The sequence below is a fragment of the Sparus aurata genome, chromosome 4 (genome assembly GCF_900880675.1).
Source record: "Sparus aurata chromosome 4, fSpaAur1.1, whole genome shotgun sequence".
Taxonomy (NCBI): domain Eukaryota; kingdom Metazoa; phylum Chordata; class Actinopteri; order Spariformes; family Sparidae; genus Sparus; species Sparus aurata.
Genome location: NC_044190.1, coordinates 26,277,442 through 26,302,298, shown reverse-complemented (window position 1 = coordinate 26,302,298; position 24,857 = coordinate 26,277,442). Strand labels below are relative to the sequence as shown.

At 40.3% G+C, this 24,857-nt stretch overlaps 2 protein-coding genes across 9 annotated transcripts in view; both read left to right on the top strand.

Moving 5' to 3' along the window:
• The window catches only part of cgnl1 (cingulin-like 1), a 30,947-nt gene extending 29,454 nt beyond the window's left edge, over positions 1-1,493 (top strand). For all 3 annotated transcript variants that reach the window (XM_030413470.1, XM_030413469.1, XM_030413468.1), the window contains one exon: positions 3-1,493. In XM_030413470.1, coding sequence (XP_030269330.1) covers positions 3-162 — 160 coding nt within the window. In that variant the 3' untranslated portion in view covers positions 163-1,493. The remainder of the gene's footprint in view (positions 1-2) is intronic.
• A 7,783-nt stretch (positions 1,494-9,276) lies between these two features.
• Positions 9,277-23,167, top strand: myzap (myocardial zonula adherens protein). Of its 6 annotated transcripts, none has more exons than XM_030415157.1 (14): positions 9,277-9,791; positions 10,484-10,564; positions 14,465-14,557; positions 15,454-15,618; positions 15,740-15,832; positions 15,931-16,044; positions 16,137-16,301; positions 17,409-17,534; positions 17,797-17,925; positions 18,011-18,105; positions 18,561-18,666; positions 19,726-19,809; positions 20,096-20,157; positions 20,561-23,167. In XM_030415157.1, exons 1-14 carry the CDS (start codon positions 9,714-9,716, stop codon positions 20,796-20,798), a joined length of 1,629 nt encoding a protein of 542 aa, XP_030271017.1. In that variant the 5' UTR covers positions 9,277-9,713; the 3' UTR covers positions 20,799-23,167. The 6 variants fall into 6 exon arrangements, with proteins under 6 accessions (XP_030271017.1, XP_030271013.1, XP_030271015.1 ...); XM_030415153.1 differs by having other exon boundaries at positions 9,278-9,791; positions 15,457-15,618; positions 20,051-20,157; positions 20,240-23,167; XM_030415155.1 differs by having other exon boundaries at positions 9,278-9,791; positions 20,240-23,167.
• The last annotated feature ends 1,690 nt before the right edge of the window (positions 23,168-24,857 follow it).

Below are 24,857 nucleotides of genomic sequence, written 5' to 3'. Positions count from 1 at the left end.
AGGCGTAAGAACACCTCCGCCCCCCTGCTCAACAGTCTGCACGACGACGACGACGACGATGATGATGACATCAGCACAGATGGGGAGACGTACTTCAGCTCATCATCGGGCTACAAGCGCCGCTCGAGTCAGGACAACATCCTGTCCACCTTCAGTTTGTGAACCAAGTCAGAGATGACGCACATTCATCATTGTCGGACCAAATGGCCACATGCTTCTGAAGAAAACTGTACATATTACACCGAATTATCTGTGAGACTTTCCAGCTGATATCTGGATAATTAAAGATATTTGTTTGTGAAAATCCACGAGTTCACATTAGTCCAGGATATTAATACTCAATGTCCATGAATTCACTCAGTATTAATGGATGAAATCATTAAAGTTTGGAGGTTTTTATTCGGTCCCCTAGAAAATGTAATGTATATACTGTTAAATTTTACATTCCCACATTTAGTCTTATGTAAATTTGTCAATTCTATTCTCATTGGATTTTCCTTTAACAAGTGGATTACACACGTTGTCAATGTTCATTTTAGCAGTAGTAAACTTGAAAACGCACTCTTTAATGCACTGTAAAACAACCCAACCAGTACTGCCTTTTGTGAACAATATGAAGTTATAGCTTTTTTTTTATGCCTATCAATTATGTTAAATTTACGTACAGTTTCTGAATATTCATTTTTGTATCATTCAGTCAAATAAAATATATTTACCTTTTTTTTTTTTTTTTTTTAAAGAATGAAGATCAAATTACGAATATATAAAGTGAGGAGTGACAGTTTTTTTTTTTATTTATTCACGGTTGAAAATAAAAAATCCTGACTCAGTGAGGGATTGAGGGAACAGTAAATGAGGGACTTTATACACATCCATTTTTATACAGTTTTATACGGTTTGATGACCAATAATAGATCCATGAAGATGTTATTTTTTCACACAGGTTTCTCCAAATATCCGTGATATCACAGTATTGCTTGTACATCTACTGGAAAAGGCTGCTTCATGAAACCCTGTGGAACTTTTTATTTTTGTCTTTTATGTGATTATTGATTCTGAATCAGACTTTTAACAGTTACAGCACCAACGAAGCCAAACATATCAAAACCACTTCATCTCTCAACACAATCATTTTACTGGAAACACTTTGATTTACCTTTTATCTTTGGTGATTTCTCTCTGAATGGGGCAGTGTTATACTGAACATGGTTTAAGTCTTTTTGTTTAACCTCATATGTGTGTGATGCCTGCAGAAGGAGACGTGTGGACATTCTTAAAATTTTCCTTGAACTGAATGAGGGAGTTTCTTCACCTTAGATAAACTGTCAATGATATTTTTTCTACAATGTGAGTATTCGCACTCTCTGTTGGTCTGACGCCTGTGGAGGGAGAGTGAATGAGACGTATTCCTGTCACTACCTCTCTGTACACATTTGTATGTTCATAAATCCTGCTGAGACTAAAAATAAAGCTACTTTCCGGTTACTCTCACACGCCCTTGTCTGTGTTGAACATTTAAAATCTGCTTCAGTCATGTTTGAAGATTAAAAATTCACAGCTTTTAATAATAATCATAGTAGTAATAATAAGATAACATCCAACAAGAGTTTGTTTTTCGCCCATGCCCATTTGGTCACCCGTGGTTTGTCAGGAGGATTACACAAAAACGACTGAACAGATTTACACCACTAACTCGAAGGAGGATGGGTCTCGGCCCGAATAGACCCCATCAATGATGTGAATAAAAGTACAGATCCAGGATTCTATTCTCACTTCCTTAAACATTATGAGAGGGTGTTTCACATTTTGATTGATTTATTCAGGGAACAACACATGGATCTTGATGGAAAAAAAATCTGGTGTATTTGCTGGAGATGTTGTGGATTTAAATCTTTTTTATTTGATATGTATTGGCTTGATTGAATAAAAGGGGACTGTTTGGACTTGGCGGAGGTATACACTCTATTGTTAAAAGTCCAAATACATTAACTAAAAATCCTTCTACCTAATTTTTTAATGTATCATTTTCAAAAAATGACAATAGTTAATCAATTCGGAAATTTAGATATAGGTTTTTACATGCAGAGAAGTATTCAGATCCTTTATTTGCGTAAGAAAAAGCATAAATACCAAGCCAAATTTTAACTGAAGTAAAACTTCTAAAGAATATAATCAGCGTAATGTAACTGATATCAATAAATATAAAAGGAATTGCTCATAAAGCAGAACAGCACTTTATACAGCAATACAACTGTATAAACTTTATTTATAGAGCTCACAGAGAGAGTTACAAAGTGCTTTACAGGAGAGAATAAAACCAGACGTGGCAGTTAAAGTTTGTTTTCTGTCTGTAAGAAAAAGTTATTGTTCGCTTTTATCATTTTTATCAGTATTTCAGTGTAATCTGATGAGGATCGAGCTCATGTCACAATATTAGAAAAAAATCTGCCATCTGTCCAGTTTCTCCATAATTTCAACTGGTTTTTGACAGAAATCAACTTGTTTCAGGAAACATTTGGTACACCAGTGTAAGAATCTTAAAAGCCGACTAAAGAATAATAATAAAAAGAGATTGCTGCTTTAGAATCAAGAAAAATGTCCCTTCATAACACTTAAATCAATGCAATTCCACTTTTTTTTTTTTGAGAAAATAACAACAACATACCAAAACTGCATGCTCTACAAAATGTGAATGTATAAAGTAACTCAAGCAATCAGATAAAGTGGTGGAGTAGAAGTATAAGATAGCAGAAAATGGTAATTCTCCTGTAAAGTACCTTTGATTATACCTATAACACTTGAGTAAATTTCCTTCCCGCCACTGCTTTTGATGGAGATGATTTGATCAGTTTAGTAATCACTGACCTCACTTCAGCCATTCTGCGATAAAATCTCTGTGGGGTCAAAGCAGCTGTGTCAACAGCGGCTCTTTATCTTTAATTTCGTGCTCAGCAGGTCAGTATTTTTCCTGCTGGAACGAATGAAGCATATGAACCTCGTGTTTGGGCCTGATCACCTTTCAGTGCAGCTCTGACCTCCTTCAGTCTCTGGGGGAAAAGAAAAGATTGATTCTTGGTGTAGAGCTGGAGAAAGTGTCCAGGTCACAATGTAGATCTGCTTTTTAGTCTCTAATGCATTAAATCTATTTTCATTTAATGTTTAAAATAATAAAACATGTATTCTTGGGGTTTTCACGCTGGACTTTCTTTACCCACAGCAGAACAAGGAGCTGAATAGTCTGGGCTGTCTTACTCTCACTGTCTGACGGCCTATTGTTGGCAGGGCATGACCTTCATTTGTTACCATTCTGCATGGAACAAACAAATCAACCTTTCAAGTGCCACCCAGCATTATCTCTCTCTCTCCTGTGTCAAGCCAAGCAGTAAACTAATAGGGGCTGCAGGCTGGACGGCTTAAGAGGGGAAAACTTGTGTATGCTTAACAAGGTGATCATTCCTGGGATTCTTTTATGTGCTTGAGTGACTTCAGCCGGAGTGACTGCTGAGAAATAGAGATGCAGACAGCTGAGGAAGAGCTGAGCTGTCCAGGAGGGAGCTGTGGGTGTAGATGTAGATTTAGAGCTCGTTCACACGCAGCTCCTTATTTCACAACGTTAAATAGGAAACATTCAAGTTTTACAAGTCTTACAGGGATCTAGAAACAGCTCAGTGTAGGTGGAGAGAACTCATTAAAGGGGCCTGGGAGCATTTCTGAGACAGTGCCATGCTGCCCCCTAGCTGTCGTAACCGTAAAGAGACAAGCTGTCACATTAAGGCTCCTTCCTAAAAACATGTAGGAGATCACCGTAAATGTAAGGGATATCTGAAACTTAAACTGCAGTTGGATGAATAATGTGAATTTCTGAATTTGTCTGAGGCAACCAATGTTTTCAAAAAGACGCTACCATCAATGGAATTGCCGGTGTCAGTGTGCTATTATCTCACCACAGGTATGAGCATTAATAATGAAGCCGCTGGTGTGTACGTGGGAGTGACGGCTGGTGTTTATCACCAGGCTGAGCTGTCAGACCTCTGCTGACCCACAAGGGACGCAGAGGGGGTTGTCTCCCACACAAACGGCCACGTATTTCCTTCTTGATGATAAATAGCTCGCTATAAGACTTCTTTAATCTATGGCTAGTTAAATAAAAATGGCATGAAAATAAAAAGTGGATGGCCTGTTCTTAAGTAAACATTATTCTTAGATCAACACACACTTGGCTTTGTTTTTTTAAAGTCAGATCACAATTTGCCTCAAGGGGCTTAAAGTAGCTTTGCTCAGGTGGGTGCCTCAGACTGTACACTGTATCTCTCTGTACAGCCGGTCGAACCTGCTCTCTGCTCATGTGTTTGGAGTCAACGACAAGTCAAGTATGTCATGTCAAGTATTCACGATTAACACATACTTTTCAAATTAAATGTGATATTAAAATATGTAAATGAGGCATAGTCTATATCAATATGTGCTCATTTTCCACAACAGTAATCTGGGCTAAACCTGAATGTGTGTTTTGGCTGTTTTTCTTCCCACTAGTCTAAAAGGAGACGTGTGGTGGAAGCAACATAGCTTAAAACCGCCAAGAGCATGAAAAGGCAATGTTACTTTCCTGTCTGCTCCTAAATAACCTCACAGATCCTCATATAAGTGATAACTTATTGTCCTCTGCATATTTATACCATCATACTAATGTCAAACACAACATTAGCAAAGTATCAGTCATCCTGAGCTGTACAAGAGATAACGGAGAAAAGAGATCATCCATCTGTAAAACAGTGGAGAACTTAAGTGTGCTAACCCTCAAAAAGTTTCATCTTGATGTGTGCGACACAGCAATGTCAGAAACCAACCAGTCCAACATGTCCCTCCCCTTTTAATTTAGGTCACTGAGATCACCCAATAAGTGATTTATCGGAGGCTGTTATGCAACATAAAGCTGTTGTCATTTCCTTCTATTTTGAGCCTCTGCATTGGAAAAACAATTCTTTATTGTTTAAAGTAGATTTGTCAAAGATTGGTCATGATTTTTTTCTTTTTGCGATGAAACCTTCTAATTCATATTTAAGGATGTAGACGGATACAAAACCGTATACAGCCACTGAACAGACTGTAATACATCAGAGAACTACAGAGCCTACCACCTCAAGCAGAACTCACCCTCAGCCCCCTCCTCCCAGCCTCAAAATGAAAACAAAACCCCACCCATCCTCTAATCTTCAATCTCCGATGCTAAATTAGTCACATAAATCAAGCAAGGATCCTGAAAAAATGACTGCATTAGTAGTATCAAACTTCCTCTTTGTGCTGCCGTCACTCGTCCAGGAAGCGCTGTCTGAACTTCACAGTAAACAGACTGGTTATCTGGATCGTTCCCGCTTTTTTTTCTCCCCCGAAAAACTTCATTCAGCTGTCCTTTAATTGTCATTTTACACAGAAGAAGGACTGTGAAGTTTGCCCCATATAAATTGCTATTAGAGGGTGTCATTTTGCAGCCAGTAGGGACAAGAGAAGCAGTGATCAATAACACTTTCAATGTACATATTTACAGGCTGGCATTGTTAGAGTACGTTTTTTTGAATGCATGACTTTTACTGTAATTTCACTGTGTGGCATTTCTACCAGTAAAGTATCTGAGTATTTTCTCCCTCACTTTAAGATCTTGATAATTAAGAGTTCACTGTATCACAAAAAGAAGTTGTGTGTATTGTTCGTTGCTGCACGCAGGTTACAGTACAGGTGTTGGGTGGAAGAAGTTTATTTTACTGTTGCAACCAACAACACTACACCTGTTGTCTGTTCAACATCAGCTGTGGAATTCAGCTTGACCTTTGTTCTAATGACTGCTTTCCAGAAAGGCACCAGCAACAACTGCTGACGGACGAATGTGCTGTCTGTGATAAAGATGACACAGCTTCACAATGATGATGATGATGACAGAAATGTGTGGCCATCTTAAGAAGCAGCTGGCTGTTTGAACACACACGCATTGTTTTAGGGGTCATTCTTCCAAAATAGCCGAGTTCTGGTCATGTGCGACGAGGGAAGCTCACGCTCACATGACTCGTCTTTAAATATTATTTGCAAATATGTGGTTATAGTATTATAAACTATACTTTATCATAGTAAAGTAGAAGTAAAAGCAGTGCAGACAAATGCCCCCTGTGAATGTTATACCATTATATTTGAGATTATTTGATTGGTAGTACTAACACATTAACGTTTACACAGTATTTTAATGGTCGGTTTAGTTGGAGCTAATTCTTAACTTTTCTGTTTAATGCTGCAACTAATCATTATAGTAGTTATTCATCAATCTACTTATTTTTTCCTTGATCGCATAGATATTTTTTATGGTCTGTAAAAGTCAGAAAATAGAAATAGAAATGCCCTTCACAGCGTCTGAGAGGCCAAAGCGACTCGTCCACAATGCTTGATTTGTTCAATCAATACTCCCCTAATCCCCAAATTACTGGGTTCACTGTCGTTTCAGACAAGCTAAAGCAGCAAATCATCACAGTTAAGAAGCTGGAACAATGATTTATGGACTAATTGTTTAAACTCTAATGAGATCTGATGGACAGTTCAATCCACTATAATGTACCATATTGTATGACCTCTTAAAGCGTTTCGTAGGCTGCATAAATACATAGTTACGATAGCAACTCTAGCCGTCAAACAACTGCAGTATCAAGCATGTATTTGCAATAAGGAACATTCACTGCACGCAGCCTCACTTGACCTCCATTGCAAATTTCATCCTCATTAATAAAAGTTGTGGTTGTTTAAGGGTGGAGACAGTTTTTTGGAACAATGAATAAATACCTAGGTATGAGCCTATAAACAAATTGACCAACAGGAGGAGAAACAAATAGAAACTCCGCTAAAGCCAGTGGTGTGAACAAACTGCTCATGAGCCACGAGAGGGGACATGTCAGCGCTTAATTAATTATTGCGCCTTTCTCTCCCGGGCCACTCCCACTGTCCTCTTTCAGCCAATCGATGTCAAAAATTAACGAGCTGTCCTTTGGCTCATGACCTACCTTTACACAAACTCTTGTGCAAGTTGATGAATCCAACTGAAACTTGTGGGCATTTATGAGACAGACTCCTCCCACTGCCACACCCCTATTTATCCAATTGACACAAGCACTAACACACACCTTCGCACACAGACACACCTGACCAACATGCCAGATTTCACCCTCTGAGAGTGAAACCTGTGGCTGCCATATTTATGATATATTTCCCTCTGAATTACAGTAACAGAATAACGTTGCAGAAAATCGAAATATTCAATTAAAGTTCAAGTGCCTCCAATGTGAACTGAAGCACTCTACTTGTGTAAATGTACTCCGACACATGATCTGCTTTCTACATGTTGCTGCCTGTGAGTCAACATACAGAAGCTTTACTAAGGAATATAGTAGATGTGATACATGGTTCTGTCATTCATCTACTGTCTGTCTGTCTGACTGGCTCTCTGTAATTAATTTAGCTTTGCATCCATATCTGATCATAGAGCAGTGAGGGTACAATCACGACAGGAAGTGGATGTTATGTTTATGGGAGAGGATTTCCACATGGATTTCCACGTGACGCTGGGCTTGGACAGAGGCCCGGCTGTGTGACCGACTCACTGATTGCAGAAGTAAAGAAACACTAGCTGTTTGATGTCTGGTTACTAATTAACACCTCCAGCCTGTAGACATACCTCTTACGTTGTTCTGAGAATCTTTCTTTTCACATATACTGACGTATTTTGACATTAACTAACAGCAGCCCTTTGTTCAAAAGTAATGTACGGCTTGCTCGGCAGCTTCAGACCTTTAAACTTGATTCTCTATTCTACGTCTCTAGTTTCTATTAAAAGGGAGTGACTGCAGGCCATTCAGATGAGGAATGTGATCTGGCTGTCTGTCTGTTCCTTCAAGATATTGAGCACGATGAAGAAGTGTAAACGGGCGAGCATGAGCCCAGTGTTTTGAACCACATGATGGTTGTGAAGCAGGAGGTGACAATAACATTAAAAAATAATGTTTGCGTGTTGTCTTCCTCTTCATCACTATCCACTATCAACAGTATTAATAATTTACTGAGTAAAGCAGCTCGTGAGCTGCAAGACACCTCCTGCACCTTCAGTATGAACTGACTTTATTCAAATATATATACAAATTTTACACTTTTCGTAATGTAAGTAAAAGTACCACATAAGGAAAAATACTATGTTCAAAATTTGACTAAAGTATTAGAAGTATCAGCAATAATACAGAGAGCAAATGTACACCAACTATTGGAGGGGAAAGTACTACATTTTCAATTCAATTCAATAGACTTTATTGGTATGACATTTTATATGTGCAATCATGAAAATCATGGTGTATTATTACACATGTACTATGCAGACGGATCCCTACAATATCAGTTTAATATAAATACCTAACAGATTCATTATTATTGATGTATTGATATGGATGCAGTACTATATTGTTCAAAGTGTCTACGAAGAAAATGTATTACATCATAACAATGTTGTTGTGTTGATAAGTTGTATCTTGAAGTAAACATCTCTGTAACGCTGTGATACTAATCTCTCACTTTGACAGAGATAGCGACAGAAAGAGCATTCATCCTGATACAAGACACTGCACCATCAAAATGATTATGAAGGTGTTATCTTCAGGTAATAAGTTACATAATGTTGCTTTAATTATAAGGTTTCAACTGATGCTTATAAACCTTTACAATTGCTTAGTAAATGGTTTATAAAGCAGTTCATTGTTAACAGTGAAATAATTGTTAACTAAAGTTTAATTGAGTGTTACTAAGTGTTACCCTACTTTATGAACACGTTGGATAGATCAGTCTATAAGTACAAAGTACAATATTTTCCTGTGACATGTAGTGGAATAGAGGCAGAAAGTAGGATACAATGGAAACACCGTAAATATCAATTGATATTAAATATATAACGTACAATACCACCACTGCATAGCTGTAGACAAAAACAAAGATTTATGCTCATTAGAACTATGAAATAGACCAAATGATGCATTAGAAATATATTTTACAGTTACTATAGCTCTATTAAGACTAACACATTTAAGCATGTGGAACCACAACAGGAAGATATTGTCAAACTCCTCATCTTTTCACTGCAGTGTAAAGTACAGCAGAGGCCAGCTCCACCTATCAGCCACTCCTGTTGATAAGAAGTGCTCCACCTGTCCCAGCCCAAGTAAGAGGAGCCGCCCTGCATGTGAAAGTCCTGCTCTCAGGCGGGAGGCACAGGACAGGGAGGCAGCTGAAATGTGGCCTGACAGGTCTGATGGGAACTCAGAGAGAGTCAGTGTGAAAGGGAGTGAGGCAGGGAGGTTGCTGCGTGACTGACAAGCCTGTCAGCCAGGTGGATTAAGGAGCCGTCTTGCCGGAACTAAAACAATGACATAGCTGTGTTTGTGTTGCTGAGTGTGGAGCTGGTTTGCATCTGATCCTTTCACTGGACTGAGAGGGAACCTCAGGGGGACCTCTGTGGACTCCCACCACCATCAGACAGAGTGACAGAGTGGAATTTCCCCTCCTCTTCCCTGGCTGGAGCCGGGGGCAGATGGTCGCTCTGAGAGTTTGAGCAGAACTCAGGAAGGAGAGTGAGAGGAAGGGTGGGAGGAGGTCCAGAGAGGGAGAGGAAGAAACGCAAAGGAGTGGACAGAAGAGGAGACATGCTTCGCTACGGCTCAGGACGAAATGTTTCCACCACTACCACCACAACAGAGGACTCTCCAGAGTCTTTCAGTGAGGTAAGAAGCCCCAGAGAAGTCAGACACTAAACTCTTCTTCTGTGTTTTGCAAACAGTTCTGTGTTTCTCCCCTCCCTCTTCGTCTTTTTTGACTCTGCAGCCACTTGTTTCTCGTCTGTTTCTTGTCAGCAAGACAGATGTCCCCGGCTAGCATTTTAGTGTCTGCAAAGTTCATGTTTGTTATAGGATGTGTTCACTTACAAGAGCACGTAATGGGAACGGGGGTGTGCAGCAGGCAGGGCTGTCATGTTTATTTGAACAGCTCTCTGATATAACAGGCCTTTGTGCTACAAACTGGCCTTTAAAGATATTCCCATTGTTTTCTCATGAAGAAAGAACCCTTTATTATCCAGTAAAGTCACCATGATATGGGTTTCATAACTGCAGGAGTGTTTTTTCGAAAATAATCTTAATTGTGCAAAATGTTTGTTTGTAACACAGCCAAACAAAGCGCTCACTGTGGTGTCAATATTACTGTAACCATAGCACAGCATTTACATAAACTTTGCAGCTCTGTTGGTCTATAAATAAACCTTTGCTGGTGGTGGTGGACAGTTGAGGTCTGTGGGAGCCGCCAACCACCGCAGTTTCATAGGTGTTTGAGTTTCAGCCCCTCTCTGATGACATAATTCAAAGAATCATTTGCCTATAGAACGTCTTTTATTTGCCTTTTGTCTGTTTGTTCTTCGCAGAGGAGGATCAGGCGCCTCAGGTTAACCCTACACGCGGGGGATACGGAAAACAAGGAGCCCAAAAATGCAAACTCAGACACGGTAAGTCGTGTTATCTCCCTCATTGAAATTCCTCCAATTAACCAGCAACATCCTGCCCATACGTCTCTCCCGACAGCTCTGCTCAGATAGGTAAAGGCTTTAATGAGTAGAGTTCAGTTAATCCTCAATTTCCCTCTTCAGCCACACACACATACACACTGAGACTCTTAGAAATGGCAAACAATAAAACAGCAATCAATTGGAAAATACAAAGACGGCGGGGCAACTGAGATTTATCTGCTTTATTTTATCATCTTGACCAGTTACACAATCATGGCAGGAGGGTGTGTGTGTGTGCGTGTGTGTGTGACTGTGATAATGCACACACAGCTGTTTCACGTTTACTTCAAAGCTCGGCTCCAACTGCACGTATAGTAAATCTATTCCTTACAATGGAACATATTTTACATACTTTCACCGAACAGACAATATGTTTGATATCTAACTGAGACACCTGAGACTCCTGAGAGCTGGAACACTGTTGACTCAAACATCGGTGACCAAACAAACCGAACTAGCTCATAAAAATGGTATTTGCTTGTTGAAGTTATTATTCTGTACAGTACCTGTTCCTATGTGAATTTGTCATTGAGTTTCCATGTGTGCGTGTTTGTTGTAGGTGGCTCTGCCCCTGCCTTTGTTTGTGTTCAGCATTTGCAGTCCAGAGGCTGATGTCAGTGTGAGTGTGAGAACTGTGTGACTTCACTTATTGTTGGCACCAAGAAGGTTTTGGTTCCTCTTAACTGTGCACAGAGGAGCACGGTGGTGTGTTTTGAATGAACCTTGGCCAAGGAGTGTGGTGTTCGTCCAGTTACCGGGCCTCTGCACACTCGACTGATAGCATGTTGCCGTAATCTCTGAATGCGCTTCCCCTTGAGAGGGCGTGACCGTGACTATTGGAACCGATGGCCGAGGACAGCCTGATCAAGAGTGAACACAGGAGTGACACACATGTGCTCAGAGATGACGTGTACTTCAGTGTGTGTTCAGTGAGGACGCACACCCTGTGCAGCCTTCAGAGAGGCAGGCTTTACAGACAATCATCTATGTGGAGTGTAATGAAACATTAAAAGTGAAAACACAATAGTTAGGAATATCCTCAGAGGTGTAATAAAATTGTGGGAAATCCGCTCATTCGCCTAATCGTCAATACCACTCTCAAGTATTAGAGTGGTATTGAAACTATAGCCAGCAGCTGGTTAGCTTAGCTTGGCACAAAGATGAAAACGGGGAAACAGTCTCCGTTCAAAGGTCGTTAAAATCGTTGTATCTTGTTTGTTGAATCTGTATGTACTAAAAACATGTCAGAATGACAATGAGTGGTATTATGGCAGAGAGTTGCACAATTAATGAGATTCAGAGGTGCTTGTCGGTCGATTTTGTTACCTATCTTCTAATCTAAACCCTCAGCAAGAAAGAAAAATGTTGCAGTGTTAGTACGAGGTCCAAACAGTGGTCTTCAGTTCAGTGTAAATTCAAAACTGGCTAATTGGCATGTGAAATTGTTGAATAACAATTTTTGAATAACACAACTTTGAAAACACTCTTGGTGAAATTGAAGGGAAAGAACAGGCTTCAAAGGGTTAATAACACACCTCTCCTTGACCATGTGTTGATTTTTGGTGGGCGTTATGTGCAATTAGTGAGCTTTAGAGGCAGATTCTGTGACCTTTGGATAGAGTCGGACTAATTGTTTCCCTTTGTTTTGCTAAACTATGCTTTATTATCATATTTACTGTACAAATATAACAGTGGTGTCTCAGCAAGAAAACAAATGTATTCCACTAAATGTTGGATTGTTGCTATGAGATACAAAAGTTTCTAAAGGCACCAAATGTTTCAGGCTGAATTAGATAAGAAAATGCTTGAAGAGAAGGTAACAGTGGTCATGTGTGCTGATGGAGACGTGACTGACTCAAACATTTTCACTGAACGTAAGTGCATGCAAACACGCTAAAGTGTTTGGATTTCAGCTTATAAATGATTGTGGAAAAACGTACATTTGAAGCTGCTTCAGGTGTAAGTGAAGGGGAATATCAGGGTTCGAAAGGTTAGAAACGCGTGCTAGGTGCAGAGCTCTGCTGTGACACATAACTCTGTTGTTGTTGCAACATTATTTGGATCACATGCAGGAACAGTATTTCTAAGAGACACAGTGCTGAGCAGGCTTGACATCGTTTTAAAAATGTTATTTATAGTTTTGAATATGATACAAAAATGTGCACAGACACATTGCAACAGGGGACTGTTTCAGCCCACAGACAAGATAAGAAAATGAAACATGTACCATTTCAGAGAGAAATGCAAATAAATAATAATCATAATGTTAGTGGTCATAATAAAAAGTAAACAAGACAAATACGGAAGGTGTCCATGTAAAATGTCAAGCTTGTATTACTTTATTTATGCCTACTGAAGTCTATGTAACTTTGATTGTAGATGTATTCTGCAGGAGAGGTCAAATGTGGGTCAGCTGTGCCTCTTTCAGCCCGCATTGTTGTGACTTTGTGATGAAAAAAAGAAAAAAGGAAAAGTGAAGTCATGAAGTTAATCGAGGAGGAAGGAAATGAGAGTAGCATCCTCTGCCCGTGATACCCAAAGATATTATGTGTCAGGAGGAACGCGGGTTAACGTGGTTATTCGCCATAAAATTAGAATAGGGTGTATCCTGCAACCTGACACATCATGGATACAATCCAACCTGTGGCCATGGCCCACATGAGATACAATACATCTGCACCATGACACACACAAAGCACTTCGACACAGTTGCTTCATACAGAAGTTTCTCTGTCATTGGATTTCATCTCCACAATGGCTCAAAGTCTCTTTAAAGTGAACATGAGTCAGTCCAACAAGCTACAAGAGAGGGTCTTTGTGTTACGACTGTCCTGTCAGTGTTGGAAATAAGGGGCTGATCCAGTCAGTCGAGTCCTCCTCAAGCAGTCAACAAACAAGTTGCGCAATTAAATGTTTGACAATGCGACGACATGTAGTCACTCAAAGTAGAGACTTGAAGTTGTTTTCAAATGACTGCATAATCCAGGCGGAAAGTGACGTCATCCAGGCAGCCCAACAAAGGAAACTCTGTGTGCTCTCTCCACCAAAAATGTTATCTGCAAGACGCAGGTCAACATTGTTCACCTGTGTGGTCAAACATCGACACTGTAAAATGAATTTGTTAGTCTGAGCCCGCAGAGCTGTTCAAACATAAAGAAGTTGGCTGTTCTTCCCTCCTATCTGCTGGAATTCACATCCGCCTATCAGAGAGCCTCCTCCATTTCTCAACGATGTGTCCTCCGTAGATGAAGTGGTGGAGAAATGTGAGGCTCGGCTCTGTCCGAGACACAACACTGACATCTTTGTTCTAGTTCCTCCTCACTGTTATATCTGAGAGATGTTGAGACGGATTCCCCTTTCTCTGGGTGAGAGGTCCTGACAAAGTGTCTGTCTGTCTATCTCTGTATCTCTGTATCTCTGTATCTATCTATCTATCTATCTATCTATCTATCTATCTATCTATCTATCTATCTATCTATCTATCTATCTATCTATCTATCCATCTATCCATCTATCTATCTATTTTTTCAGTGTCAGATTATCTATAAAGTAATGATGATTAACATTAGCTGGAGGGGCCCCCTAGAAAATGTTTGTCTCGGGCTCCAGCAGACTTGCCACTGTGTAAAATTAACCAGTAAGAAAACAGGCCAGACCACTTTGTTGCAACGAAAACTGATGCTAATTAAAAGGTGTCAGTGCTGTGGAATGTTTGCACAAAAACAACAACAAATTCTCTGAACTTTTATTTTAACGGCTTTTAGCCAGGCTTCACACATGCAACGGAACAAATCATCCGCAGCAGCCAATCTTGATTTTTTCTTTCTTTCCTTTCTGTAGTCTGAGAAAAAGACGGACGTCAACGGGACATGGAAAAAGAAGAATGGGCTGATCCAGAGAGAGAGGCCAGCTGGCAGGGAGTCACCTCAGCAGGTAGACAGCCACATACACCACATGAGTAATAGGCATGACGACGCGGCGCACATACCGCCACGGCTGCAGCACGTCGCTGTCACTGACATCCGTCTGTAGAACACGTTTGTGTGCACACAGCTTCAGGCTGTCATAAATAATGTATTCACAGAGGTACAACATGAACAGATGCCTGGAGATGACAGGAGCAAGTTCTACATCTCACACGTATACCTCGTATCTGTCCATCTAATGTACTGTATCTGTCTATACATACAGTACTGTACTGTACTAAGGGTTCATTTGCAAAAACAGTTACATCCTTTTTTTTAAACTGTGCACGTTCAGTAATATCAATCAAACTGTAATATTATAATAAGTTGCAGCCCTATAACCCTAAAATGGTTTGTTTTTCCACTTTTCCACTACATTATTGAAATATTTATTGATCTCAAAGCTTCTGCTGTGTAATTTATCTCTGCCCATGACTGTAATCATTTGTTATTTAGTTATTGTATTGTTTTAAGTGCTGCACCTCTCTGCTGGTGTGCACCTCTTTTCACTGGGCGCCCGTCTGCTCGAGGTACAATAGGCAGAACCGGCAGCAGCAGCTCATGTACTGGGTTGCAGAAATGTGACACCTTCAATACACCCTGCACTTTTTTTTTTTAGCCGTGCGTTCCCAGCCTCCTGTTTCCAGTGCTCAGCAGCAGCGGTGCTAGAAATACCTGATCAGGTGTACATATGCAGGCATTTGCATCCACACACAGAAACCCAGAACACATGTGATGCACCTCCAAGTGTGCATGTGTGCTCACAATCAAGCACACGGATACACAAACACAATGACAGTTATAAGTCAGCCTCAGTGGAGGGTGGCTACAGAAACCTGAGCGGTGCGATCTTGTCTCCCTCAGCAGCTCGGAGACATGACCAATGGGGCGCCAGAGTCCTCGCTGCAGCAGCATGGGCCCAAAGTGTACGCCGTTGTGCAGAGGACGGGCTCAGACAGACAGCAGGAGGTGATGGCGCGTGAGTGGACGGTCAATCACCTTCAGGATGAGATGAGATACATCAAAGAGGTGAGTGGGAACTGACACAAGCAGCCGGGCCTTCAGGTCGACACACCTTTGTTTTCAAACCATCAACTAGGTGCAGTCCCGGGATGTGTGTGGATCACGTCTGTACATTCTGTGTTTACAGGTGAGAGATTCGCTGGAAAAGGTGAGAGAGCGGATGTACGGGCAGTTCGGAGGAATGCAGCAATCAATGCAGAAGCTTTCACAGGAAATCAGGGTAACGACTTCTGTAACACCATGTGACCACTCATCAAGCTCCATCCCGTGAAGCTGTGAATAAAATCTAACAATTCGGCGTATCACTTGCGTCTGCAGACTGCCAATTCACAGCGAAGGAGTCTGGAGTCAGAGGTGAGGGTCCGGACGGAAGCCATGGAGAGCTTCGATCAGATGAACAGCTCCCTCATTTCTGCGAACCTCGGCCTGCAGGTAACAAAATCAATGTCACTGAGCCTGTGAGGACCTTCTCCTCAACAGCAGCATGTGGTCACACTGAAGGCTGGCTTGATAAGTAAAATCAGTTGCCTTTGCAGAAATCCCTTTTGGAAAACTGTCAGAGCAGAGTGGACAGGAGGGACGAGGTGAAGAGTTTGCGGAGCACCTGTGAGAAGACACAAGAGAAACTCAGAGAGACGGAGAAGGAGCTGGCCGCCGCGCACGCTGAGAACCAGACTCTGAGACTACAGGTAATCCAGAGCACACATCTCAATCACGCACACCCTCCTGTGGGCACACATTTCCAAAAATAACAAAGCTGGACTCCAGCTGCTGTGACAAGCGGGTGCTCAAATGGCCTGTTCAGATGAGCCAAGAACAGCGAAGCAAAGAAACATGGGAGAGCTTCACATGTAGAAATAAGTATCCTTTACCTGATTTCTTATCGGTTTTAAATCTCTGCAGTTGCTGTGTTTTTGAAAGAAGGCAGAGGTGGCAAAAGTACACAAACTCTGTCCCTAAGTACAAGTACAGATACTAGTGTAAAAAAGAATCATGGCGAAAGAAGAAGCACTGATTCAACTTCTGAACCTCACATCATCTTAATATAAATCAAAGACTATCAAACTTCAAGGTAGAATCAGTAGGATTTGTTGGAGCTGTTTGTAAACACATCCAAAATATAATACACAGAAGATAGTTAATTGTTGTGTCTCATTCCCTGGACGTCAAATGTCGACAATTTGGGTCGATAGAACCCCTGAACTAATTTAGAAAATAAGAAAATCCAGGTAGAGGGTTGCAGGGTCTCTGCAGATATGAGACACAAACATGCCTTTTCAACCCATTCAAGTCTCTCTCTCTCTGTTTCTGTCTTGTTACCTCTTTTACGTTGTTTCATTTCCTTCTGCCATGCATGATGTAAACTGATGAAATCAGTCCTGTGATGTTAGGAAGGTGACGTTCGATGATGCAAAATAAAAATAACTGATAATTCCCCAGAAATGCTTTGAAACTAAAGTAATGAGCCTGTTTTGAAAATGTTAGCAGCAGAAAGTACAGATATTTCTGTTAAAATATAGGAAGTAAAAGTTAAAAGGTGTCAGAAAAATAAATACTCAAGTAAAGTACAGATCAGAAAGTATCTTTCCTTTGCAGAAACTTAAAAAGGAAACGTTTTGCTCTGGTGACTGGGCTGGATGGACAGTAGATACTGAAAAGCTTTGATGCAGCAGATTCGATAACAGATAATCTCACTGCAGTGCAGAAACACATCGGCGGCATCTTCTTTTCTAGCGTCAATATGGAATAATCAGCCTTGCACAGTCCTAATTTCTGCTGTGCTGTGAATTGTACAGGTGGAGACTTCACGGGAGGCCAGCACCGTGGCACTGCAGGAGCTGTCAGCGAAGCTACAGCAGGAGTACGACGAGAAGCTGCGGGAGGAACAACGGAAACACAGGGAGGAGATTGAAAACCTACAGGTCTGCATTCTTCACTCCTTATTCATTCATTTACTCTCAGCATTGTACATCACATGCAGCGTCAGTGCTCGCAGATACCAAATCTTTTGTGTCACATGAACAATGGATGTGCGGTGATTGTGCAACACGTCCCAAATGTTGTTGCCGTTGACACATTTTTACAAAGAATATAACGCAGTGCAAATTGTGTCTGACATTCAGCCAGAAACACAGGTCAATTACAGCATTTATGTAAACTGCCGTGTTTTTTCTGTTCACCCAGGCCCAACTCGACGAGTACATCAGGCGACTAGAGGAAGCAGAGAGAAACATCAAGACTGCAGAGGCCAAGATTGCAGAGAGGGACCAGAGGATCATGGAACTGGAGCGTCTACTGGACTGTATGAGCAAGGTAAAGCCCACTTAGACAAAACCAAAGTCAAGCTATCTGCACTTTAAGCAGACAATAAAACTTATAGTGATAAATGTTTTTACAGGAAAAGGGTCAACTCCAGAAGAAGCTTCAGGAATGTGAACAGCGTCTCCGCTTGTTGGAGCTGACAGACACGACTGATGGAACTGTAGCCAAAAGGTACAAAAAGGACAAAACAATCCCAGCTCAAGGTCGACTTTCTGTATCTTTTATTGAGCTTTTAATTGTATCGCACAGTCTTCATCAGTAATTAGAGTTTCATAGGTTTTTATGGAGTTGGTTTGAAGATGAAGAAGTGGAGAGCTTCGTCTTAAAGCTGATAAAAGGATCTTGAATTGAGACTGTCACGGTCAAAAATCAACTTTAATGTTTCAAGAAAGATCAGTTTTGTTTTGGTGGATGTGCAGGACAGACACTGGAGTAATGACTCTCAAGTCTTTGGCATTATTAGTCACAGTAGTGTCGAAGCATTTGCATTATTAAAAGCTTGAAGTTTTTTTCTCTCAAGTTTGTTATCTGCGATGTGAGAAGCATCTGATCTGAGTGCACATTCCTGGAAAATGGAAGAACTCTGTATCTATATGTGGGTTTGACGGGTTGCTGGTCCTGTTTAGGTCCAAAGAGCTGCAGTCTGAAAGTGTGGAACTGCGTGAGAGGATCAAACACTTGAACGACATGGTGTTCTGCCAGCAGAGGAAAGTCAAGGGAATGATCGAGGAGGTGAGGAGCGTTTATATACGTCTGTGTGCTAATACTGTTCACTCACATGCACTCAGGTCTTATGTTCAACTTGTGTTTTGATAATGGGTGTGGGTGAAAGAAGTAGAAGTTTGTTTGGCATCAATGATGAAGAGATGCACACAAGGAAAATAAAACTTGATCTGACCAAAAGTCAATAGAGGGTGAGGCATTGTGGTAGGGATTAGATCAGATGTGTTTTTACAATCAAAAGATAGAGGATTTAGTGATTAAAGTGCATCTTTAGAGTCTTAACCGGCCTCTCTTCTCCAAAACCATATTCCTTCCATCATCCATCATATCTCGTAGGATGACTCTTAAAGTGAGTGAGTGCTGAGTGTTTGCCATCGGTAATCATATTTCTTTAATGAGTATAATTTATGAATAATTTCCAAGAAAACAAAAAAGGACACAAAAAATGAACTAATAAATAAATATAAAAGATCAGTCAGATCCCTTATATATTTCATATAATTAAATTGACAATTCCAGTTCATCATAAAAAAAAAGAAAACTGGTTTGCCAGTTGTAAAGCATATTAATATATTTATATCTTTAAACATATGAAATATATAGATATATTAAATATGCTCAATTTATAAATTGAGCATATTTAAGTCTTTGTGAGGAAACAGAGTTAAGATGTGACTGAAAACACATAATTTTTTTCAATTAAAGCTACATTATATTGAAATTGATTTTGTGTTATTTGGCGCCCCCTTCAGTTTCTGAGTGCAACACCACTGCCGTGAATACAAATCCCAGGTCTGTGACAGTTTGTCAGACGTCATGTAGGTGCTAACTATAAACAAAACTCATGACATCATAGCAATGTTTTGTGTTGAAAACGTGTATGTTGAAGTAAACATGTATGCAACACTGTGATCCTACTTACTCAAGTTACATAGTGCAGAAACATGTGATAGAGACACCATTCACCCTGTTGGAAAACACTGTACCACCAAACATGATTTTGAAGCTGTTATTTTCAGGTAAAAAAAAGTTACATCATGTTTCTTTCAATGTCGTCTTCTTCTAAAGGTTCAAACACTGCGAGCCCAAGTCGCTCAGAAGGATATGTTCATCTCTGAGCTTCTGGACAGAATCGCAATAGTGGAGTGCGAGGTAAGACGAATACGTCACCGTGTTTACCGCCTGTTTTGATTATGGTGTGGTGTGGTCATCTGCTGCATGTCTCAATATGACTTCCTGGGCTGCTGAGCGCTGGACCTCCTGAACTTTCAGCGACGTCTGTGTGATTTCCTCGTGTCACTGCACCTATCAAATCACTTTCACGTGTAAAGTGTCTTCAGTCTTTTGCATGTTGCTGAGCTGACTGTGTTCTTTCCTCTTTTCCTTTTCCTAGAATAATGAATTAGAAGACAAGCTGAAGTATTTTATGTCCACACAGAATAAACCTCGAGTAGTTTTGGAAACCAGGGAGATAGGAGTAGGCTGTGATCTGCTCCCCAGGTAAGAAGCATATGTTGTAGCATCAGCTCATGTTTGGTGCTTTCTCTGGAGGTTTTCTCACTCTGATGTCTGAAATCTGCAGACGTGATGCTGAACCTCCTGTTCAGCGCGAGCCAACTCATCTCCATCCCATACAACACCCACCACCCCTCCAACTTCCACCACCAGTGAATCTTCCATCAGCCACCCAACTGTCATCTCCACCTCAACTTCTTTCCCCTAAACAACCATCATCCCCCACACAACCTTCATCCCCTTCACAATCTCCATCTTCTTCATCTCCAACTGAACACCCATTCGCATACCTGACATCACCAACCCAACCTAGGACGTTCAAGTCTAGTAACCCTCCACCCAGCAGGCTGGACTGCAGTTTACTGAGGTACACTCCTGTCCAATACAGCCGCTTCCTGCAGTCCAGCCCCGCAGTATACACCCGTCCGTTTGAATATGAGTCTCCTGAGAGTCCAGTCCAGTCCGGGAGGGATGAGGTGGATGCAGAAACAAACACAGGCCCAAAATCAAGTCCAGAGGAATCCATGTCATCTCTGTACTCCTCTCAACCGAGATCAAGAGCCCCCCAAGTTTATTCACCATTCATGAAACTTATGGAAATTACAGCGAAGATAAACATAGACTGATGGTAAAGATATAGCTTCACATTTTGGGAAACATGTTCTTGTCGACAGTTTTAAAGAAATGCTAATTACCACTTTCATTTTAGATAGTAAATATGAAGATACAGTTAGCTTAGCTTAGCATTAAGACTTGAAACGGTGGGAAACAGCTAGCCTGTAAGCTTTGTCCGAAGGAAAATAAGTCTAACTACCTGCAACTCTAAAGCTCTTTAGTGAACATTACTATATCTTATTGGATAATACGCAGGACTATTTCTTGCCGGGGAGCAGTGACTTTCTGTTCTCAGCCGAGAAATAGTCTGGCCCATGAACCACTGTAAAATGGCAAATTGTTGGTTTTAGTCATCAAATAAACAAGATATTATAACATGCTACTTACTCAGCTTTAGAGGTGCTTTTAGTAGGATGTTGTTACCTTTGGAAAGAGGGTAGCTATTTCCCCTTCATGCGATGCTAAGCTAACTGGATGCTGGTTATAGCTTCATATTAAGCAGACAGACAGTGGTTTTAATCTTCTCATCACGCAAGTCTCTGCTCAAGAGCAAAAAACTGTATTTCCCCAAATACTGAACTTTTTGAAAGTTTTACTTTGTTTTTACCACTGAATATCAACTCATCTCATGTCCTCTTCAGAAGTGAGACCAATCAAACGTCAGATTTAACTTTTTATACTTCTAGTGTTTGCACAGGATAGAGACAAATTAACAAGTTTAATTGCTGAGTTTTAGAGGTGCTGGTAGGTGGATGTTTAAACCTTTGGATGGAACAGAGCAGGGAAAGCCTGTCTCCAGTCTTTGTACCATGCTACGCTGTATGTAGCTATAGTAACCGTAGCATAAAGCTAATCTGAACTTCTTGACTGTAAAGTAAATTTGTAGCTGCAGTTATTATAAATGCATATGTTGCTGTGGTTGGTTAAAGGATAAGTTCACGCAAAAATTCAGTCATTATCTCCTCATCCCCATGTCAATTGGAAAGTTGACCAAATTTTCTGAAGTTTCAAAATAAAACATTGTAGCAGCATTCTGCTAAACATCTGAAGTTGATGGGGGATTGTTTTAAAACGTATTGTACAACTGGAAAAAAAAATAACTTAAAGTGGCTCCATACAGCTCAGTCAGCGTAGTCCAAGTCTCTGGAAGCCCAAACTGATTTGAAAAAAAATTGTTTTAACTCTTTTTTAACAGAAATCTTCACAGTAAGCTAAGTGTTTTCTCGCACACTGTGTCTGAAGTGTGTGCACCAACTTGACCGCGCATCAAGGATGTAAATAATGTCTTTGCAAATCAATTTTGGGATCTTTGGGCTTCAGGAGACTTGGACTATGCTGGACGAGCTGCACTGATTCATTTTAGGTTTTCATTGTCATACTTGATGTTTGGTAGAATGCTACTACACTGTTTTGCCATGAAGCTCCTGAAATGGTTTGTAGACGACCCGACTTTCCATCAGCGTGAGGGTTAGAAGATAATGACAGAATTTTCATTTTTTAGGGAACCTATCCTTCAATGCTACAGTAGTTACTGCAATTATACATTTACCATATAGTCATGAAAGTGGCATTATCCTTTCTTCTAACCAGCAAGAAAGTGATTAAGTTTAATTCCTAAAAATGTTGAACTATTCCTTGAAAACTTCCATGGGTCTGATTTTCACTGCTGTTTTTATTTCATCTCATTTTTTAGAGCTACTTACAGAATATGATTCTGCTCATAAAAAGTCTTCTGGAGGTTTGCAGCCTGTGTTTGCACGTAGCACTGGTCATGATTTTTCTGTTGAAGAAAAAATGTGCTTACTTTAGGGTGTAAATAATCTGAATCTCTGTGAAAAATATTTTGTAAATAATGTACTGAAGGATTATATTTGTTTTGTTTACAGCGAATGTAGCCACCTTACGTTGCTCATGAAGCTCTGAGCATTCAAGTCCGCTATGAAGGTTATTGTGTGTATTTACCCATCATTTTATATTGGCCCTGTACAAATTGAATATTATGAATATTATTTTCTTATTGTCACATTATGTACAAAATATTTATTAACATGCTTTGTGCCTTTATGAACAGCCTACTCAAGACTGGTGGTGGGAATGAATCTTTCAATTGGCGACAGGGTAATATATATATCAATGTAGTATAGAGCACATCTCTGTGTTAGAGATGAACTGATCAATAATTTTAAGTATAATTATTGACCTTACTGAGGTGACTGCCATTCCTGAGCCACAGGCACAAGTATTATCCAGCTGTTGTCTGCACTGCCACAACTGTGTTTGAAAGCTTCATGATGTGCCTTTTCCTTATCGATACATATCATACTGCAACTGATGATAAGAGGCCAGCATATGTTTGGATAATAAAGTCTTTACTGTAGAAGGACAGGCTGATTTTGTCTTTGTACACCCACACTTACATACTGCACAGCCTCATATGCTCTCTCAAGCCTGAAGCCATGCATGAATACTTCATTGTTCATGTCCATTGCAATTTACCATGTAGGAAACACAAAAAGGGGCTTTGAGGATGGTTTTGTTTTTCTTCCGTTTCTAATGATGCAGTTTCACACAGTTTTTTTACATAAATGTTGTGCAGACACTGAACTCCAGATGAACTTCATGTAAATATGTTAAAGCTCAGAGGAATCCAAGCCTAACCCTAACCCTCAGATCCAAGCAAATGCTTTCGTAAAGGGCACTGACTGGATAATCCATTGTACATTAGCCCATGTCTCAAGTTAGTCCTAAGTAATTTTTTCTTGGTCAACTCAGGTTAAGTCAAGTCGAGTGACTTTTTCCCTACCCAAGAAACCTCATTCTTACCTGCAGTATCCAATCTAAATAAAGAGCAAAGACAAAGTATTAGTAGCTGTCAAATATTAATAATATCATTGACAAATGTGTCTCACCTGTTCATAAATCATGAAAATGAATCGGACCTGTTCATTGAGATCCAGTGAAATAAATATAATCAGACGAAAAACTAAAAACCTTACCATCAAAGCTATTTCTCCTCATTAAAAAATATCCCTCCCCATCACTTTAAGAGAGTGAAACAAAAACAGTTAAAAGACAAGTCATTTGAGTCACCACGTCTCCAGTCAATTCACAAGACTTTAACTTCCATGTCCAAGTCAAGTCTCAAGCAATTTACTTTCCATCGGGTGAAGCTGCAACAGTGAGTTGACTAAATCCAAGTCACAGTGGCCGACTGCTCCACTGCACTACCTGCTAGCCATGATTTGAGGAAGTGTCTTTAGTGTGATATCCAGATGGTGTATTTTGCTTTGCTGGTGCTACATTGCTTCAACAGAGGATTGTCAACACAGGTTTTACAATACCAATCTGTAGTTGCCCGGGGATAACTCAGCTTATGCCGTGAAGATAGACTACTTCTGTCTAAATGTCAAAGAAAATTAGCTGATTCACAAAAAAGCTGTCGAACATATTTAAAGCTGTGTGTCTAGTATTAGGAATAGTTTAGAATGGAGTACACATGATACACCTGTTTCTATTAGTTTGCTGGATTTTGATAAGAAGACAGGATACAAGTGGAGAAAACTGAGTCTGTTTTGATCTAACTTGGTACATAGGACATAAATGCTGAATACATGCTTTGCTGAAGAAGAAGTTGCTACATAATAAATGAAGAATAAAAGTCTTCTGAGGTTTATTTCAGCTGCAAAGCTGCAGCCAAAAGTTAAACTGTCGTTGAACTCAGATCAGAAACAGAAAGGACACAGCTGTAACCTCCTGGTTGAAGCTGGGTCATTGTTCATTGAGCTGACGAGGAAACTGATTGGCACTGAGCTAGGGAAACATCCGGACGGGAAGTGTGGAAAATCTGACAAAGTGAAGCCTGTTTAGACTGACTGCACCGGTTACAGAAAATAAATAAAAATCTTGCATAGATAACCTTCAGAAGTTGAGTTTACAGAATGTTCGAATTTTAAACTTGGTGCTGATGACTATATTTGACCTGCAGAGGGCAGCAGATCACCTTCCCTGGTTGTGAGATGAAGCCGAGGTGCACTACACAGTCCTGAACAGAGGTGGCGCTAGAGCTTCAC